Here is a 20,838-nt window from a genome sequence, read left to right as displayed (position 1 = left end):
CACAATTACATTCAGTATTCATATCATTTATATCACCAAGAACGGGTTTATCACAAAAATAGGCCAGTAAGAGCTCATTTATATAAGGACTAACCTGTCACCTTTATCTGTACATGTTTAGCCATATCATAAGTAACTCCCGGGAATAATCAGCGTCCACACTACCACACCTTATGGTCTAACCTCAAAATCTACTAGTTTTACTTTTTTGTATGAGATTCTTTGCCGGATATAAATTAACCAGCTGCACACAAACATCATAATCAATAACTTCTCAATTCACTACAGCACCTTTCTACCCAGGTCAAATTCGAATTTGACCCTATCATAATCGGATCTCTGCCCGTAACCCATGACCGACAACTTAGTATATGAATTCTCATTAATTTTTCGTCTATATTAATTACACAGTAGGTATAGATTTACTATTTAGAAAATAGAAGCCTAGCCTACCTGGGCCCCAAGCATTCGCGGAGAGATAACACTGCTGAAATCATTGGTTCCAAATATTCCACGGGGAAAAATCAGATTGAATTCCACGGATTGAAGTCTTCCAAAAGCTGAGATTCCCTCCCATCCTCTTCTTCCTTCAAGAGCAGCTTTTTTGGAGGGTTTTACAAAAACCCTCGCCTCTAACCTCCACTTGGGAGAAGTGGGAAAATAAGAAAACTTGCGACTTAAGTTCTATCCTACGACTTCCCGCTCTGGCGGCCTTATTCCTGCTCTGGCGGGGTGGTGGGACCCAGTCAAGCCAAATTCTTGTGATTTCTTTTTAATCGAAATTAACAACGGTTTGGGTCGTTACAAAAAGTAGGACTGACATTCACTTCACCACCACCAGTTAAATCAACAATTCAAATTTGTGGGCTTCTTCTAGGAGATTTCTGACCTTCCATTACAATTGTGCACCTAAAACCTACGAGTTCCGTCTGAAACAAACAAAAAGCTGAAGGAATAAGGAAAGAATGATGAGCCAGAAAAATGAAGAAAAAACCCTAAGAGAAAGAGAGATAATGACGCGCCCTTTTCCTTTTCCTCAAATAAAAAAGTGATATATAATGTCTTATTTAATTAAAGTACTGTTACTATTGTTAAAATGGTAATGAAATAAAAGCATGTTTAAAAATGACAAATATTTTTTAAAACACATTCAATTATCCTAGTTTATACTAATATGAAGTTGCATATTTGTTAGTATTTTAATAATATATATTCGATATTTTGGTATATTAATTCTAAATATCAAATACCTTACCAAATACCAAAAAAAATTAAAAAGTATACCATATGCCATACTAAATACCATAATATCAAAATCACGGTATCAAAAATTTTGATAATCGAGATCAATGTAATCAAATCTGATAACATAGCCAAATCACTAAAAAAAATAAAAATAAAAAATCGAAAAAATTAAAAATTCTCACTGTCCTTGTTATTAAAAATCAACTAAAACATAAAGGTATTATTTGCTCAAATACGGTGCTCCATCTTCATTCTGATTATGCATTCCGCCGAAAGACTAGATTCCGGCCACCTCCCGCCGCCGCCACCCAGCCGGACTCTTCCTTCCATCGGAAAATCCAAACCCTTTTATCTTCTATCAATCTTGGTTCTCTTATTAGCAATTTCATTCAGTATTAGCAAAACAGATCACTTCAAAAAACTCTTTTTTCTCAGATTAAATTTGCTGAATCCAACAGTCATAAACATCAAGAAAGAAATTTCAAGAAACCCCATTTACACAGCCCCTTATTGTGTTCTATGGATGGCTCCATTTCTTTCAGGAGGTGGGTACAGTTCAGAAGCTTGGTCATACATTTTAGCTTTACATGATTACTCAATGTATAAAAATCCAACTTTTAATTTGAAAATTGAGCAACATGGGGATCTTGAAAATCTTGAATTTTGGGAGGGTTTACCTTTAGATATGAGAAATTTGGCTATTGAGCTTCACCAAAGAGAATGTAAGATGAATGAGACTGTTGTTGTTTGTCATAGTGAACCTGGTGCTTGGTATCCTCCACTTTTTGATACACTTCCATGTCCACCTATTGGTTATGGTCATTTTAAGGCTGTAGTTGGAAGGACCATGTTTGAGACTGATAGAGTTAATGATGAACACGTGAAAAGGTGTAATCTTTTGGATTTTGTTTGGGTTCCTACTGATTTTCATGTGAAAACTTTTACTGAAAGTGGGGTTGATCCATTGAAAGTTGTCAAGATTGTTCAGCCTGTTGATCTTGATTTTTTTGATCCAGTTAAGTATGAGTCATTAGATTTTGGTTCAATAGGGAATTTAGTGATGGGGTCGTTTTCAAATGGGGAAAAGTTTGTATTCTTGAGTATTTTCAAGTGGGAATATAGGAAAGGATGGGATGTTTTGTTGAGGTCTTACTTGAAGGAGTTTTCTGGAGGTGATGATGTTGTTTTGTATCTGTTAACGAATCCATATCATTCTGATAGGGATTTTGGTAACAAGATTGTTGAATATGTGGAAAAATCGGATTTGGAAGAACCAAAAGATGGTTGGGCTCGAGTATATGTTATCGACGAACACATAGCTCAGGTCAATATGCCTAAGCTATATAAGGCTGCTAATGCATTTGTTCTGCCATCTAGAGGTGAAGGTTGGGGTAGGCCTATTGTGGAGGCAATGGCCATGACTTTGCCAGTGATTGCTACAAATTGGTCAGGACCAACTGAATTCATGACAGAAGATAATAGCTACCCATTGCCTGTCGATAGCATGAGTGAAGTCACAGAAGGTCCATTTAAGGGGCATTTATGGGCTGAACCTTCGGTTGATAAGCTGCAAATGCTAATGAGGCATGTAATGAGAAATCATGAGGAAGCTAAGGCCAGAGGTAAGCAGGCAAGGGATGATATGATGAGTAGGTTTTCTCCTGGGGTTGTTGCTGGCATAGTTAGTGATCATATTGAACGCATTACTGATCGTACACAATGATTGTTATGTTCTCTTTAGGATCGAGAGGAGTAGATTGTACATTTTACTGCAGCAGTAGTCACTGTTTCTTCAAGGATTATTAGCTCTGATGGACTGTGTTGGTAATCCAGTGTTGTCCTTGTGATGAATATCAACAACAAATGTCTATTTTAAAGCTTAAGAGTTATATCGCTTGTTATGCTGTGGATTGTTGGGTTGGACTTTGGAGTAGTATTAGAGGGAAAGATACGTGCCAACTATTTTCTGTAAGTTGTCAAAATAGAAGGAGAAAACCAAAGCTACAGCATTAAGGGAAAGCTTAATCACACATCCAACACCAATGGACCGCGAGTATCAACTATGGAAGGAGGTAAGCAATGAAACCTCAACACTGTCCAGTTTGCTTCATTCACTACACCAGCAATTTGTTGCCCGTTTAGTTTATATAAGTTGGTGCAATGAGTTTGAACAGATAATGAGCTGCCAATGTCAAAGCTAGTTGAGTTGATGATACAAAATTACTTGTTATTTTCAAGCCAGTTAAGAATGACTTGCTTTGATTCATAGAGATGCTCTTTCTTTTGTTTCAGAGTTCCTTCTTAGCTGTGATTATTTTATCTTAGATATCCTTGCATTCTTGCCGAGGGTCTATTGGAAACAACCTCTACCTCCCAAAGTAGGGGTAAGGTCTGTGTACACCCACTCGTTGGGTTACACTAGGTATGTTGTTGTATATGCTTACATTTCTATGCATTTTTTTCAAAGATGAGATATAGTTTATCTCATCACAATAATCCAACAAAAAATGCATTTTCAACAAAGAAACTTTTATTTATGAAACATTAGGAACAACATAAGGGAACACCATACCCTACCCAAGAAAAAGGAAAAAAAAACTGCACAAATAAAATCCCATAGCTAGTTCCTGAATCTTGTTTTTTTGTATCTACAAGCATCTTGTTTCGTAGCTGCTCTAATTGGAAGATTTCACCACTTCAACTTGGCTGGAAAATACTGCAATCAAAATGTTTTTTTGTAGTTCAGTAAAGCAGCATGAAAAGATTATATTGAACGGACATGATCAGTGAGGATTCATATTGTCGATGCCAAATTATTTGATCTTAAACAACTAGTGTGGCAAATGAAAAACTTACCTTCTCAATAAGGGACATGTAGTAAGGTTTCACTTTCTCCACATCAATCCTAACATTACTCTTGCTATACAGATCATATTTGCTGTCAATCACCATCATACAATATTCAGTCTAACCATATGCTCAACAGTTAATTCTGGAAAGGTCATCAAGAAAAATAAACCAAGAAGCAAGGGGCAGTTTGGTGCACTAAACATTCCTTATTCACGCAGGGTTCGGGGAAGAGCCGCAACCCTAAGGAGTGTGATGTAAACGACCTACCCCAGTGACCTATAGATCACACGGAAACTACTTTACCATTGCTTCGGGACTCCCATTCAGATCAAGAAGCAAGCAGAAATACAAATTATGTAATTGGGAAAAAAAAAAACCTTACCTGAAGATTTGAAGCCATTTCAGGTTTTCATGATCCTCCTTATTCATCAAGTGAGTATATGCCCCTGACTTGTGCAGAGCTACATAACAATAGTTCAAGATTAGCAATTAAGTTTAACATTATATCCATCAAGTCGTAGGGGTAAGGTTTGCATACATCATTACACTAGGTATGTTGTTGAAAACGAAAAAAGGAGTTAATTATGTATTGCTTACGATAGAAGGAATGATATCGAATGATGAACAATGCAGCAGATGGAAGAGTAGTTTTATTTGCCTTAGCTACCTGCATAATTACACACACAATGTTAAATCAGATATGATTCTCCATTTATTTGGACTAAGTTTTTGAAAGGTTTTTTTTTTTATCTGAATAATAAGAAAAAGTGCATACCAAGTACATGTAGTCATCATGGCCCCAAGACATCACCACATTATTAAGCCCACATCCTTCAGAATAAACTCCATATTTCGTGTTGTAAGCTGGATTGTTGTTATCAGGATTTCCCTTCAATTGCTGTAGAATAGACAATTGAGTGAAAAGAAGAATGAAACTTTATAACAACATCGACGAACCCACTGTAATCCCACACATAGGATCTGAGGAGAGTGGTGTGTATGCAGTCTTACCTCTACCTTATGCAGGTAAGGGGGTTGTTCTCGGCTCCAGTAAAGCCAGAATATCAAAGCTTTAGGAGGAAAAAAAACAAAACTCAACAAGAAAAAAAAGTAAAGAAAAACACCTCATGAAGCACAATTGATTCATCAAAAGCACAACCAAGGGGGAATGTGTCACCTGTAAAATATACCAAAATATTTTTTAATTTTGTTTGTCTTAAACAAATCATGTGAAAAATCAAAAAAAATTAAAGAGTTTTAGAAAAAAGAAAGAGACTTTCTTTTTAAAACTAAAGAAATTCTTACCAACAACAGCCCACTGAGGAAGCCCTCCAAAGCTAGGAAGCAAAAGAACTTTGCCAAGATCTACAAAATACATTTTGTGTAAGAAATTAATTATTTTAAATGCATACAAATAATTCATAAAAATAATTTCTTTTTCTTCTAACATACCATGAATAAGGCCAGTTAAGTGTAACCAATCTTCATTAGGATAATCTTGCCTAATAGCTTCAGCAGTTTGCAACAAATGTTCAATTTGTGGTTCATCCAAATCAGGATCACTATCATCCACAACTTCATTCAAAAGTTCACAACATTCCCATATGCTCATCTCCACTTTATTCACCTTCCCATATTCCTCTCTCATCTTTTTCACCTGTTTAAATTAAACGGGCATCAAAGCAATTACTAGTTTGAAAGATACGATCATGGATATAAAGTTTTTGCTCCTAACAGATTGATTTAAGCACACTTTCCAATGTACCAAAAAAATGATTTTAATTTTTTGTTTATTTGTTTAGAATCTTACAAAATCATATGTTTGGTTAATGTGACTCTGGCGATAGAGTTCACGCACGACCTTTTTGCGTTCAGTCTCTGCACTATAATCCCTGCATGGATAATTAATTAAACATTAGAATAAGTTGTGTATATTATGCATTATATCAAATTTTACATAATTTTTTTATTGAGAAAATAATGTTATAATTAATTACCTGAATGAGTTGCCAAATGCATTGTTGCCTGGGACAACAAATACACCATCAGAGTATGCCTTTTTGTTCTCCAATTCTGCTTCTAACAAGATCAACAACATAAATATCAAATTTTTATTTCATAAATAATCATCCAACTATCAGTTTATCCCAAATAAAAGTCATGAAACTAATTTTTGTAACGGAAAAACAATTCAATAGTACCTATATATCACGAAACATAAAAAATGTTGGAAATTACTAAATGCGGTTGTCAAAATGGGGTGGATGTACCATTTTATCGTATGTAATAGTTGTCTTTTGAAAATCTATTTGGTATGTACAAATTATAAACTTTAGAATTTAAAAGGGCTTGAATTATAAAATTCACATTTCGATAAGTTTAGTGATATATCAAAAAGATTAACACTTTTTCAAATAACAGATTCTTAATAAAAAATTTCAAATTCAAACATCAAATTTCAAAAATAATAATCGGATAAATAATTTAAGAAGTCAGTAAAAAATATACCATGGTCAGTTTGGGCAATGAGGAAAGTCATATTTGAGTTGACTTGAGAAAAAAAGCACAAATTAACCAAAGAGAAATTAGATATGAGAATTTGTTTGTTTTAAAAACTTTGAGAATAAAAGGGTTTTTATAGTGAAACAAGAAAGTCCTTTTTTGGTAATAAAATTAGTAAAAAGAAAGGTGACTCGTCTTTGAGTGGATAATTAAAAAAAAAAAGATATAGATAATGAATGAGTCATGCCAAATGTAAATTTCTTTTTTTAACTGTTGGAAGTAAATCTTTAAAAATCCTAAAATTAATGGAAATGAAATAAATGTGGGTGGTGGGGTGGGGTGGGGGTGGGATTTAATTTGGTGACTCACCCTTATATTGCCTATTAAAAAATATGGTTAACTGTATTATATTTATCTTGATTAACTTTTGAAATTAATGTTGATGATCCTATCTTATCCGTAAAACTTTTAATTTCTAAATTTTCTAATCGATATAGATAGACAACTAAATTTCTATGGTAAGTTGAAGCGTTTGAATATTAATGCAATTTATAAAATAATAATCTAGACATCTTAATTTGTTTTTATTGTGTCAGACTGTCAGTTGAATATTCAAATCTATAAAATGATTATTTAGACATCTCCACAATTTATATCCCACTTTAAACATCGAAGGTTCATGAGATGCAATGAGGTCGAATTAAAGTGTCTAAATATTAAAAACAAAGTCAAAGTTACAATGTTTAGCGACACAAATTAAAAATGGTTATTATTATGCATTTTTTAAAATCTAATCTCTATCAATGTTCATTGCTCAATGCTCACTAATTAATTAAACATTACTTATCCAGTATGAATTTGAATTAGTCTATCCTAAATTGGGTAACGGATACAAAATTTTAAAAAAATTAAAAAATATAATTAAATTTTTTTATAATTTAATTTCGATAGTTGTTCTTGTTCTCTCATTGATAGTAGAATAACAAGGCGATACAAATTTATATGCATGAAAAGATAATTTGAGGTGAAAATGTGCATTTATTGAATTAGTGTAAATATTTTTTTCATAACAAAATCAATTAGGATAACTATTCCTAATTATGTAATTCATGTATATCCTTTAGAGTGTATCTATTCTACATTTATTACATTAACTTATACAAAATCTTTAGTATAGAATGATACTTAATTTTTTCAACTATCCAAAAATATGTGACTAATAACTATATGAGATTCAACATATTTTTTTGGGATTCTTATTGTAAAAAATTAACCAAATGGAAACAACTGAAAATCATTTTTCTTTTTTAAGAATAAAACTTTTCCTCAAATTTTAAGAATGGACATTTCTTCCTTCTTATCCCAATATCAAGCCATTGACCACTGATTTTATATAGGATTTTTTATATTATACATTAAAATAATAGTCAATAAATATATATATTTTTTATATACTTATAATAGTATATATTTGACTAGTAACTATAATTATTCCAAATATGTAACTTTCTCTATTATATGTGCAATGTCAATATATTTACCCTTAGATCACATTCAGCTTCTTTGTAGCTTTTGTAATTTAAAGCTCCAGGTGTTCTGGGGTTAAATTTTTATGACATAAAATCTTCAGAATTATGTACTTGGTATTTTATTATTCAGATTTTAATTTCGAATTAACAATTAATTAATTTTACTCCCTTTAAAAAGAGATAATCATTCAGCCATTTGATCTCAAAAGATTAGAAATTTTAATAAACGAATGTCATTATTCTGCATAAAATAAGAACGATAGATACTTACTTTGATAGAATGAGAATAAGCCTAAGTTAAAGTTGATTATAAGCTAGATTATACTCACTCCGTTCATTTTTACTCGTCGAGTATTGATTTGACACACCCCTTAAAAAGAAAAAATAGAATGACAATTTTACTATATCATCTTTGAATAATAAATTCAATGTTTTGAGAAATAGCTATAGTTAATAATAATGGTGAAATTAGAAATTAAGTAATAAATTATCTTTTATTTTCTAAATTGAAAAAGTAAAAATGAATATTTATTTTTAATATAGTGAACAATTAAAAGTTGACGGACCATATATGACCAAAATGTTCAGACAAAGCTAAGTTTAAAATTCTCATCATTTCTTTTTCTCTGTGTAATAAGGTTTCTTTTTTTTTCTTCTATAAAAAGAAAAAAGGGAAAACGAGGTTACAGCATAATCAACAATTGTACACAGTAGAACAAGTTCACATTTATTTCACCAAAAAAAGCTATGCAGTTAGCCCCTTGCAAAAACCATATTGAACCTCCTGCCATTAATTTGGTAAATATAACCTGTTAAGCATCACCAACTTTTTGAAACATAAAAATATACAACGAGACAAATACAAAATCTACTCTTCTGAATCAAGTGAAGCAGTCTTTCATTGGGCTGTTAATTGAAGAAAAGGAAGAACGAGAGACTACAACTACAACGTCTCAATCCCAAACAAATTTGAGTCGGCTATATGAATCCTCCAAAAGTCGTGCAAACATGTAATCAAATTACTGCAAACACAAAGAAAGCTTAGCAAAAACTGTTCATATCAAAGGGATACAGCATTCATAGGTCTTGCGCTTGAGTGGTTCAAGCTTTGATGATGAAGACAGAATGATGATTTATATACAAATTTGCTAAGAGAATGGCAGAGGACTAGTGGATATCTAATAAAGAAAGGGTTTTAGATAAACGAACCTCTTGAACTTTGCACTTCAGAAATGACACAGTTTCACTACTGGAAATGTTGCGAGAAAACAGATAGAACTTCCTTGTAAACGGGCTTCTTGAAATCCACTGCCTGTAGACAAGATTTTTGGATAAAAGTCAAAACAAAAGGAGTTAAAGCTTTAATTCGGTTTAGGACAAACTTCAAAGGTCAAAATGGTTCACTCACAAGCTCAATAACTTGCTCAGGTGATATCCATGACCATTCTCCAAACTCGGCCTTCTCTGTCCCATCCCCCAGAAGGTTGATTTCTTCATCCTTTCCAGTGAACTTAAATAGGAACCTGGATTTTTCCACATTGTATTTCAGTACCATTCAGAACTAGGAAACAGTGGGAATAAAAGAGAAAACAATCGAACACTCAAAAGAGCAGTAACTAAGGAAGTAGAACTTTATAGCATGGTGTCCACGAATCCTCATGCGCGCCAAAACCATGTTGTATAGCAATCACTCTCGCACTGATTGTTTATCAAGAAATGCAAAATATACAGTTTCAGGTATATTTTGCTGATTTAGAAGCACCTACCACTTCTGTGCTTGACCTTTCCAGTCAGATCCCCACTGATGCCTTAGCTTTTCTCTAACGTCTGGAGGGAAATCATACGTTACCCAGTGGGGAACCTACATCAGGTTTAGAACATCAATAACCAGCCTCCCACTACTCAAAACAGGAGATCACATCTAATTCAGAAAAAGGATCTCATAGACTCGGGTTTCTTTAACTTTGGGAAACCAACTTTAAACTGTGGGAACTCTCATCACAACCCAACAAGCCAAGTATTACATAACCACAGCCATTTTGTTGAGCTGATTAAAGCTCTTTATTCCTGGCCTGCCTTGAATGGAAGGACCAAAGAAATAATACACGACAAATTCAAGATGATAGCAGGATCTTTTTTTTATACCTCAGCAACAATTTCTGCTGAAGTAACCCCAGTTTCCTCTCTTAATTCCCTGATGGCAGCATTTGTTGGATCTTCATTGTCATCAACTCCACCCTGATTCAGAAAAACCAGATATTTATTCTTTATTTTATTGCAGAGACCAAGATTTCGAAAAAGTTACACAGTTCTTTTAACTTTTTCTTTTATTCTAATTTTTACAGCAAAAGACACACCAAACTTTGAATCTGAGAGAAACTAATATCTTCAGAGAACATGCAAATATTGTCAAATGAAGGAAAGTGCATATGAAGGTTTCTAGGAATGTCAAACCAGAACTGAACCTTGAGATCTTAAGAACAACAACAGCATATCGAGAGCAAACCCACAAGTATGGTTTGGGGAGGGTAGAGTGTACGCAGACTTAACCCTACCTCGTAGAGATAGAGAGGCTATTTCCGAGAGACCCTCAGCTTAAAATAAAGCATTTACAAGCAGTTTGAAAAGGAGAATACATAAATGAGAGCAGTAATAACAGCGAAATAATGTGAAATAGGAGCAGGTCACAACATACAGCAGAAAGAACAATAATGCCAACAAAATAATACGATAACCAAAGCACAAAAAACGTAGGTGATAATCGAAATCGAAGAACAAGAAACTACGAGAATAGTGTTAATACCACCGGTAAAAAAGAAGGTCCAAGTACTACCATCAATCTTATGCCGCAAGAAAGCAAAAGAACGCACAACTACAAACAAACCTTCTTTCCTAATCCGCAACCGCCAAAACCTCCTATTTAAGGTCATGTCCTTGGTAAGCTCAAGATGCATCATTTCCTGTGTAATCACGCCCCCCCCCCCAATACTTCTTCAGCCTGCTTCTACGTCTCCTAATACCCGCCATTGCCAAATGTCAACCTCTCACACCTTCTCATTGGGGTATCTACACTTCCTCTTCAAATGTCCAAACCATCTCAGTCTCGCTTCTCTCATCTTATCTACCATAGAGTTCACTCCTACCTTGTCCCGAACATCCACATTGCTAATCTTATCTCTCCTGGTATGCCCACGAACCACCTCAACATTCTCATCTCCACAACTTTCATCTTTTGAACATGTCTTGATCGACCAACACTTCGTCTCATGCAACATAGTCGGTCCAATACCCTTAAGTTTTGGTGGTACCTTCTTATCACACAAGACTCCGAAAGCGAGCCTCCATTTCAATTCCGCACCAATACGATGTGTGACGTCATCGTCGATCTCCCATTACCTTGAATTAAAGACCCTAAATACTTGAAACATCCTCTCTTAAAGATGCCCTGAGCATCGAGCCTCTCTTCCACGCTACTTCATGCGTAGCATCACCAAACTTACACTCTAAGTATTCAATCTTGGTTTTACTCAACCTAAACCCTTTAGACTCTAGAATTTAGCTCCAAACCTCCAGCCTATCATTAGCTCCACCGTGAATCTCGTCAATTAGTATTATATCATCTGTGAATAGCAAACACCATAGAACCTCACCTTGGATATGCCGCGTCAGCTCATCCATAACCAATGCCAAAAGAAATGAGCTAAAAGATGATTCCAGGTGCAACCTCATCATGACCGGAAAGTGCTCCAAGTCTCTTCCCACTATCCTCACCATGGTCTTGGCTCTATAGTACATGTCCTCAATCTTCCTAGTGTAAGCCACAGGTATACCTTCAGCCTACAAGCATCTCCAACAAACCTTCCTTGGGACTTTATTCGTAAGCCTTCTCCAGATCGATAAACACCATATGTAAATCCCTCTTCCTCTTCCTATATTGGTCCACTAGTCTCCTCACAAGGTGGATGACTTCTGTGGTAGAATGTCCCGACATAAATCCAAACTGGTTCTCAAAAATAAGCACACCTCTTCACCCTCATCTCCACCACTCTCCCCCACACTTTCATAGTGTGGCTCAATAACTTGATACTCCTATAGTTGTTGCAATTTTAAATATCACCATTGTTCTTGTATAACGGAATCATCGTACTCCACCTTCATTCTTAGGGCATATTTGTTGTTCTTGTACGACCTTGAGATCTTACAAGCTTAATTATTTCTATACAAGACCTGCTCCCCATGAAGAAGCATAGACATGCATTTCACATTCATGCGACACAAATCATATTCTAAAAACGTATCAAGGGAATTTCACTACAAATAATTGGAGCTTGCAATATAGCTGTTGTTTTTTATTAGAAAGAGGTTGATCTTTTCTAGTCTATATTGCTGCATTTTAAAAAAATTTAGAACTTTAATTAGATCAATTTTTATAAGTCACTTTCCATTTTAGATAAAGACTTGATACATATGTGGAAAAGCGACCTGCTAAAGAACCTTCTGTGACAAAGACCTCAAGTTAGATTAGTATGATGTCCTCTCTTGTGCCTCAATGAATCTAATATGATTCAAGTGACCACACTATTTTGGATCATGACCCATTTGCGCGCACACATGTTAAACTTAGAATCACATTTAGAATGTTAAATAGGCAAAATTGTCAATGGGTAGTAGCCAAACATGAGTGCTTAGTTTTGGAACTAAACTAAATTTTCCTAGACGGCCATTTTTTAGCGTATAATTTAGTTGTTTTATGGGTATATATGGCATCATAAATGTTAGACCCCGTTTACACTTTTATTGCCAAGTTTCAAAGATTAATGTTTACTGGAACCTCTCATAATCTCTTATAAACATTCACATTTATTGAAATATACTACCCAAAAGCTTCACCATATAGGTCATCTAAGCTTTTGCTAAGTTTCCCACATTCAAACCACATAGGGAGCTGAATAGAGGTCCTTTCAGTTTGTTCAGTTGTTCAAGGGCGTTATGGACAAGTCACTAAAGGTTGGCGGAATGATTTGTTGCCTCCTAATATAGCTTTGGGAAATCCTAATCTTATCAACTAGCTATTAGGGTTGAGTTAAGCCCAAGATTCATTTTCTTGACGTATATCAAACAAGACCCAACTCAATTCTTGGTTACCTATATTGAACCCCATGTTATACTATCTACCCACCCGGTGTCTAGTATAGGACATGCACGGGATGTTAAATATCACACATCGGTTGAAAAAATAGGTTATTATCTCCTTATATAGGATATGCTCTTGCAACTAAGGAATAGGAAAAATAGACGTTTATGGTCTGGTCCTTCCCCCAACTCCGCACATAAAAGGAGTTTTAATGCACTGGGCTGCCCTTTTTTTATGGTCTTCGCAATTCTCGCGTCATGAGCTAACTTTTGAGGCTGAGTAGATTCAAGGTCCATTTCCTTGACAACTTTCAACTCAAAACAGGACTTATTTGTTTCATTATCCCAACAGATAATTGGCAATCCAAACTTCAAAGGAAAGAAATACTGGACTATAAGAGACCAGTAATACTATAGTCGGTCCTATTGCATTGTTCTTCTCAATCGAGATTACATTGTGTTTTAAGCAAAACTTCTTTTCCTCGTCGGTTTGTTGATAACTATAACCTAATCCACTAGGTAATTCAAGAATGATTCTTGACTCTTCTTGGACTTGGAGACGGCTATTAATACTTCCAACTTCCATGAGAAACGCATGGATTACATTCATCCACATGTCAGATAGTAGATTACAGTAGAAGATTGTGGTAGGAAGTCAGATACAACTAGTGGGACGTGATAGTAAACTTTAAATAGTTGCTAAGTTTTAGTGAGAATTTTGGGTTCATGCCCTCACCACACAATCATCTATATTTTAGCCAATGGTTACTTCATCAAGACATGTTCTTAGTGAATTAGAGTCAATACTATTTCACCTCTGTGAAAAAAAATCAATTTGATGCATTAGGCTAAAATTTAGATTTTATACAAAGGTTTTAAACTGGACAAGGTGTTCAATATGTTGGTTCAAATTATAACCAAAGTAAAAAACAATATTAAAATGATGGTTTAATAGTTAGCTTGATGAATATGAATGGACTGTCAAATATTTAGAATGCCCCAAAATGTAAAAAGTGTCATATAAATTGAACCAAATGGAGTACTACTCCTAATTTCCCCACCCATCATACAAAAGAAATTCAAATACAAACTATGTGGCATATCCATGGAAAAGAAATTGTGTGTGTCAAATGAATCAGAGAAGGTAAGGTTCCCCTACAAATGATTTGAGCTAAATTTGATTATTGCTCTTATACAAGTCGAACTATCTATGGAGTATTGGGCATCAAAATTTGGATATTTTTAGACAAGAAATAAGTTTACTACCTTGATTAGTTTGAGTGGAAAACCTCAATGAAATAATTAATCCTTCATAGGCACTCACTGGCTATTCGGACCCTGAGTAGAGTGTTCTGGGTCCTAGATGCTAACCAACGCCCATACATTCCAACCTACCTCCTTAGTACTTAGCTCTGAAGATAGATTCCGATTAGCCGATTACCTTGCCCCACCCACCCCTATCCAGGAGCGGATATAGGGGGTTGGGGGAAGGGTGTTCATCCAAACACCCTCGACAAAACATTACACTCTACATATAGGGTCAATTTTTTATTTTTTATGTATATATATATATATATATTTTGAATCCCCTAAAACAAGAATAGAGGTTGACTTAGTGGTTCATCCAGATACTACATTTTTATTTTTGGAACTCCCTAAATGAAAATTCCGGATCCGCCGTGTCCCTAACTACCATAAAGTGAATATGTCCTTTGAGTTTAAATATAACGCATTCAACAATTGAAACAAAAAGAATGAATGGGAACGCAATTGAAATCTATATGATTTACCTGCGGCATTTGCCAAGCACTAGGTATATCAAGCCTTGAAGCAGCAAAAATCTGCAGAATTTTGATTTTTAAGTAAAGATAGTTGAATCAAAGAAAAAAATAACTACAGAACATACTATAAGAAAAAAGAAAGACCTTTTTATTAGAAGGATTCATTAGACAAATGCCGACGTTTCTTCTATAACCTTCAGGTGGGTTTTCCATGGTTGATGCCGGCTGCGACGGCAGTGAAGCAAAGGAAGCTGTTTTGCAGCGTAGAACGAGTGGCAAAGCGGTAATTTGGTGGGATTTGGGAGGGCAGTGTAGGGAAGGAATTGAGGTGTTGGGAGGGATGAGCTGAAATGGAAGACGAGGAAGTGGAAAGTTAGAGACGATGGATCGACAAAATAAAGCCATTAACATAAGCCAAAACTTTTCTACCAACTTTTAAAGATTAAAGGGTATGTTCGGAAAATGTTTTCCTAATAAAATATTTAAGTATAATCTAAATAAATATTATGAACTCGAACATGAACCGTTGTTCCAACCCAATGAATGACCCGGCCTCTGTCGGATATCGACCATGAACCTGGCCCAATATTGAATCAGGACATGACACCAACCTTGGCCTAAGATCAAATCCTAATCATGATCCAAGACTTGACCTCGAGATCCAATCCACCCCCGATAAGAGATTCGAATCGAGATCCGACTACAACCTTGAGATCTAGCCTAAGATCTTGCCCCAAGTCGGGGTCAAGGGTTTGGTCTTGTGTTGATTTAGGGTCGGGTCGAGTTAGGTCATGAGTCAAAGAAAGATTTTTGGTTGGATTAGGGTTAAGTCTCAAGGACAGAGGGTCTCGAATCAAGCGATTTCTGGTCGAGTCCCAATTTAGTTGGGTGCGGGGTGGTTCACGTTACGAGGGTCTAGGGCTTGGGGTGTTTGGGTGAATTAGGTGAGGGGTGGTGAGGTTGAAAGAGAGTCCAGGAAAATATTTTTCTTGCACTATAGGGAAGTCATTTTCGTTAAATTGAAAGAACATAAGTCCATTTGAAAAACCTTTACCAAAATATTTAAGTCATTCGAACATAGGAAATTGAATTATTTTTTTTCAAAAAAATATTTTCCTTCATACCAAAAACACCCTAAAAGTCAATTATTTTGGACCATTGAGAGTATTTATTTATTAATTAATTTATTTATTTTGATGGAAGTTGTTGACTATATTTAATTTATTACTATTGGGTTGATAATGTTTGGAATATGGACATTGAAGCCTAATTGTTGTATGTGTTATGTTGTTGAGGTATAGGATGGTCTATCATTAGATAGGTAGTGGTCTAGTATTATTTTGATGTTGTTGTTGCTGTAAAGTTGTCTATAAAATGAAATGAAACTTCATGTTTTGGATAAAATGAAACTTCATGTTGTTGTTTTTGCTGGTGTAAATTTCTATGTATTTTGATATTATTGTTATATACAATTCACAACTTTGTTGTCACATAATATGTAAACAAAAATGTTTTCAAAAACATAGCCAAACTCATCACACATTAATACCAAAAGCAGTTAACAATATAACAATGTAACTCAAAAATATGCTTCATAATTAGCTCAAAATTAGCATTATGCTAAATATCAAAATCAGTAGATCAGTTTATATAGGATACACCCCTCAAAAGTGTTTACCAGTACCAGTATAAAGCAAAAATAATAATTATTTTATAATCCACATTACATAGCAAAAAGTATTCAAAGTTGGTGCTATTACTTCTTCTGTTTGTTTGCCATTTGTTGCAATTGGGAGATGGTGACAACATCTTTGTTTTCCCATATCAAGCCTGTAGGCTTTAAACCAAGATCTACGCATGTTGAACTTGCATCCTTAAAATTTGAACATGTTGATAGAATCCTTTGACTTGAAGTCCCTAGTTGTTTTTACAAAAAAAAAAAGAGAAATCAAAATTAGTATGTAAACTGCACTTGTGAAGATTAGTATGTAACCAAAAGAGAAATCAACATACATTTAGTATTTGTGTTCCACTTGCACTTGTGAAGATGCCAAATCCAAAATTACTTGATCCACTATGGATTGGCTTCTTTGGTTCCCCTCTTGCAGAATCTTCTCCAATTGCAACTCTCCATCTCTTTTGTCCAATAGTTTTTTTTCTCCTAAAAGGTAGTTGACTTGATATTCCTCTTATAATAGAAATATTTGTATCCACATATGATGGTGGTTAGCTTGAGCTTGCAATTTCATTCACCCTTCTAACCTTATTTGTAACACCACAAACTATTGTTGGAGAAGCATGCTTACTTGATGTTGTTGATGCGGATTGGCTGGGGCTTTTTGGTTTAACTTGGCTATTTTCTTGTGAGATTTGACCAGTAAATTGTGAATTATGGCTCGATGCTTGTGAACTTTGACCAGTAATCTGAATATTTAAACACAAAAATATGTTCATTAAAAATTCAATAAGAAATTAAAAAAGGCATAAGCAAGTATAAATTATGTTACCTTGCAATATCTTTTGTTATGAACTTGTTGTTTACACTTGGAACAAGTCTGTTTCACCCCTTGTTTAGACAATTTTTCATACTTATTTCTTGGTTCATCTTTGCCCTTTCTTTTATTTCTTGAAGGCCTGCCAGGCATTAGTTTAGGTTCAGGAGGCTTAATCCTTGAATTGTTAGTTTCAAGCTACATCTTCATATTTGAAATTAGCTGGATGAAATATAAGCCTTTAATAAGGTATCCTTCTTATACTGATGTTCCATAAGAGGTTTAGGTTCCTTTTCTTTGTGGCACAAAGTATAAATAGCATGTTGGCATGGAATGCCTTTCAGTTGCCAAGTTCTACAACTACAAACTCTATCAGTCAAGTTAATTATATGCCTATACTCCTCTTCTCCAATCTCAAACCCAACATCAGCATTCTAAAGCACCTTGTATGTCCTAGACTTGTCATTATTCTCCTCTAAGAAAAGTCTAGCCATAGGTGCAATATCAGATATTTAGGTACTGATAAACTTAATTAGGTCCACAGTCCTAGTCATTATTTTCTCCTAATTTTCTCTAACATGGTTATTAAGATTTGTGTCTACATGATAAAATCCATGGGCTAAAGGTCTCACACATGTTATTCTTAACTGTATCACACTTGGAATGCTCTCGAAAGAATGCCCTAACCCATGACACTTTTGGATAATGCAATAAATAAGCAAAAATATATTTACCAAGTTTGCTCATTTTATCAAGCTTCTCCTTGAACTTCACTTCAAAACTTGCCTTGGAACATCTCCAGAATTTTTTTCCTTTCCTCTTCCTTCCAGGGTTTGATTCCAATTAGGCCAAATGTGTCTAGCACACCTTTTAAATTCAACATTTGGTAGCAGTTCATCAATAGCTACAAGAAAATACTACAAAGAAAATAAAATGCAATCCAATATTTAACAAAAAATTTAATAACTTTAGCAAATGTAATAAGCAATTAATTGCCTTCTGCATATCTGCCATCACAGTAAGACCATGTCCAGTATCCAACTGCAGGTCCTCTTTCAAGTAATTGATAAAGAAACTCCAACTATGCTTAGTTTTTTTATCCACAACTGCTCATTCTATAGAAAACATCTGATTGTTTCCATTCTTGCTAACTGCTACTAGAAGTTCACCCTTGCACGCACCCTTTAAGAAACATCCATCAAATCCTATTATTCTTCCACATCCTTCCTTCCAACCTTTTTTCAATGCATTCAAGAAAATATAGAACTATACAAATAAATTCTTTTCTGGTGCAGTTTCTCTATCCATTCTTACCCAAACAGAACAATCAAGATTGGTCTATTTTACAACCTTATCATAATCACACAATGTTGCAAATTTCATATTTCAGTCACCCATGAACTTTCTAAGAATCATTAGCTTTGCTTTGTAACAGATGGTCCTACCCACATACAACCCTAACTTCTCCCTGTACAAATTTTGTATTTTCCAAATCTTTAAAAATGGTTGTTTAGTTATTTCATTCTTGAATTTGTTTGCCAGAAATTTACTTGTACACATGTTGTTAACACTTATATACAAGATGGTAGTTATTAATCAGGAAGTTACCAGAATCTCTATCAATTGCGTAATAGAACAACCATTTGCATTTTTCTTTTAATTTATATTTAGCCCTCACTTCATAAGCTTTATTAGGCATTAAGTTAATCTGATAATTGTATTCTACTGTATAATTTGTCAAAGCCTTTTTAAATTCTTTAGCATTCTCAAAAATCATTCCAAGTTCAAAAATAGCAACTTCACATTCATCATAATACTTGACCTTTTAACTCTTCATTCTTCCTGGTTGATCAACACCCTTAACAACTTCTACATCTATCATATCTGTGCTATTATCACTATCACAATTGAGCTATCAATAAACTTTCTATCTCCTCCTAATCTGCCAACATATCTAACCTTCTTATTTTTTTTAATATCTTCAAAACCATTATCAATACCAGCTCCACCTTTTGGTATTTTTTCAGATACTTTTTTTCTCCTAGGATTAGGGTTTCCTTTGTTCCTCCTTTCATCTCTAGAGAATCTCAATTCTTCATTAACATCTGAACCATCTTCATCAGGAATGTCATTTACATCTGAGTCACTACTAGACAAATTTTGACTTAGCCCGAGCCTCATTCACATCTGAAACAACCTCAGTCTCATTCACATTTGAAATAACCTCATTCTCCATGTTTTCATCAGTATTTATATTCCCATATTCATCAACAGGGTTTGACTGTACTAAAAGATCAACTAGAATTGACAATTCCTCCAACTCATCAATTTCATGGACCACATAAATATGAAGCTCATCACCATCTATTGAGTCTTTCATGAAGTCTAACAATTGAATATTAGTAGTAACTTGAAAAAAAATATTATTAATTTTATTTAGACAGTAAAATTCATTTACATTTGTGCACCCAAGATTTTTAGTATATGAAAGAAACTCAATAAGGCTAAAATGATCTTTATAAATGGCAAAGACAAATACATCTATATCTCCTTTGTAAGTAGGGTTATGATCTCCAATAACATGATCCCCATAATGAAAACATGTCAAAATATAGTTTTTCATATCTCGAAAAGAAGACACTTGACACAAGAAAATATCTAAAAAGCCTCTTACTTTATCAGTGAAATTTTTAAAAAAAACCTAGTTACAAAATGCCAATAAAGAAAGTGAAAACAACAAGAACATACATCTTCTTCAAGAATGAAACATACATGCACAAGAAGTAATTGATAGAACCTTCGATTTCTCCAATGTCGTAAAGACCGACAAAATCATAATCTCCAACACTTGATTTCAACCTTTAAACCTGAAAATTGACAACATAAATTACAATAATAATTAGTACTAACTACAAATTGAATGAAAATTAAAAAAAATAAACCTTTAAGTCGAAGTTAGAATCCTAATCTTACCTAGTTTTTTGATTTGTGAAGTGAAGAAGATAAAATCAGAGTTGAAAGATCAACATTTCACCTTTTAAATTTGGAGTCAATATGACATGGAAAAAAATAATGAGTTGGCACGATATTGTTAGAATAGGAATATGTATATACAATTTTAATTAGAGTAAGTATAGAAATAAGAATATTAATAGGAATAGAAATAGTAAATAATATCCTACTTGATAAATGATTGTATTGTAGTGTCTATAAATAAGGTCTCTGTTAGCCTTGTATGTCGATTATGTAATTCACTCTATGGTCTGAAATGGTCTACTCAAACTTGATTTAGGAAGTTCAACATTG

The 20,838-nt window shown here is 34.2% G+C and overlaps 3 protein-coding genes across 6 annotated transcripts; 1 reads left to right on the top strand and 2 right to left on the bottom strand.

Moving 5' to 3' along the window:
- The first annotated feature begins 1,444 nt into the window (after nucleotides 1-1,444).
- LOC129900293 (uncharacterized) lies at nucleotides 1,445-4,694 on the top strand. Of its 2 annotated transcripts, none has more exons than XM_055975241.1 (2): nucleotides 1,445-3,317; nucleotides 4,232-4,694. In XM_055975241.1, exon 1 carries the CDS (start codon nucleotides 1,505-1,507, stop codon nucleotides 2,966-2,968), a length of 1,464 nt encoding a protein of 487 aa, XP_055831216.1. In that variant the 5' UTR covers nucleotides 1,445-1,504; the 3' UTR covers nucleotides 2,969-3,317; nucleotides 4,232-4,694. The 2 variants fall into 2 exon arrangements, with proteins under 2 accessions (XP_055831216.1, XP_055831206.1); XM_055975231.1 differs by having other exon boundaries at nucleotides 4,174-4,694.
- On the bottom strand, nucleotides 3,758-6,680 carry LOC129900302 (probable inositol oxygenase). Its single transcript, XM_055975255.1, has 11 exons — nucleotides 6,604-6,680; nucleotides 6,093-6,168; nucleotides 5,906-5,987; nucleotides 5,548-5,752; nucleotides 5,401-5,460; nucleotides 5,220-5,272; nucleotides 4,871-4,993; nucleotides 4,693-4,762; nucleotides 4,478-4,556; nucleotides 4,102-4,183; nucleotides 3,758-3,961 (listed from the first exon to the last, which is right to left on the bottom strand). The coding sequence occupies exons 1-11, from the start codon at nucleotides 6,632-6,634 to the stop codon at nucleotides 3,935-3,937; spliced, it is 888 nt and encodes a 295-aa protein (XP_055831230.1). The 5' UTR covers nucleotides 6,635-6,680; the 3' UTR covers nucleotides 3,758-3,934.
- Nucleotides 6,681-8,899: 2,219 nt separating this feature from the next.
- On the bottom strand, nucleotides 8,900-15,497 carry LOC129900271 (nudix hydrolase 26, chloroplastic-like). Of its 3 annotated transcripts, none has more exons than XM_055975215.1 (7): nucleotides 15,185-15,497; nucleotides 15,050-15,100; nucleotides 10,272-10,364; nucleotides 9,893-9,987; nucleotides 9,535-9,649; nucleotides 9,336-9,438; nucleotides 8,900-9,148 (listed from the first exon to the last, which is right to left on the bottom strand). In XM_055975215.1, exons 1-6 carry the CDS (start codon nucleotides 15,449-15,451, stop codon nucleotides 9,373-9,375), a joined length of 687 nt encoding a protein of 228 aa, XP_055831190.1. In that variant the 5' UTR covers nucleotides 15,452-15,497; the 3' UTR covers nucleotides 8,900-9,148; nucleotides 9,336-9,372. The 3 variants fall into 3 exon arrangements, with proteins under 3 accessions (XP_055831190.1, XP_055831182.1, XP_055831198.1); XM_055975207.1 differs by having other exon boundaries at nucleotides 8,900-8,935; XM_055975223.1 differs by having other exon boundaries at nucleotides 8,900-9,438.
- Between the last annotated feature and the right edge of the window lie 5,341 nt (nucleotides 15,498-20,838).

The sequence above is a fragment of the Solanum dulcamara genome, chromosome 1, assembly GCF_947179165.1.
Source record: "Solanum dulcamara chromosome 1, daSolDulc1.2, whole genome shotgun sequence".
In the NCBI taxonomy this organism is placed as follows: domain Eukaryota; kingdom Viridiplantae; phylum Streptophyta; class Magnoliopsida; order Solanales; family Solanaceae; genus Solanum; species Solanum dulcamara.
This window is presented reverse-complemented; position numbering and strand designations above follow the sequence as displayed.

What these genes read in the sequence shown, in the direction of transcription:
- LOC129900271 (XM_055975223.1), bottom strand. Translation starts at nt 15,451, where the DNA reads ATGTTAATGGCTTTATTTTGTCGATCCATCGTCTCTAACTTTCCACTT. An exon ending in TGAATCCTTCTAATAAAAAG is followed by an intron (nt 15,101 to 15,184) that starts GTCTTTCTTTTT and finishes AAAATTCTGCAG; the next exon opens with ATTTTTGCTGCTTCAAGGCT. An exon ending in GTGCTTGGCAAATGCCGCAG is followed by an intron (nt 10,365 to 15,049) that starts GTAAATCATATA and finishes TTTCTGAATCAG; the next exon opens with GGTGGAGTTGATGACAATGA.
- LOC129900302 (XM_055975255.1), bottom strand. Translation starts at nt 6,634, where the DNA reads ATGACTTTCCTCATTGCCCAAACTGACCATG. An exon ending in CTTAACTGGCCTTATTCATG is followed by an intron (nt 5,461 to 5,547) that starts GTATGTTAGAAG and finishes TGTATTTTGTAG; the next exon opens with ATCTTGGCAAAGTTCTTTTG. An exon ending in AAATGGCTTCAAATCTTCAG is followed by an intron (nt 4,184 to 4,477) that starts GTAAGGTTTTTT and finishes GGTGATTGACAG; the next exon opens with CAAATATGATCTGTATAGCA.
- LOC129900293 (XM_055975241.1), top strand. Translation starts at nt 1,505, where the DNA reads ATGCATTCCGCCGAAAGACTAGATTCCGGCCACCTCCCGCCGCCGCCA.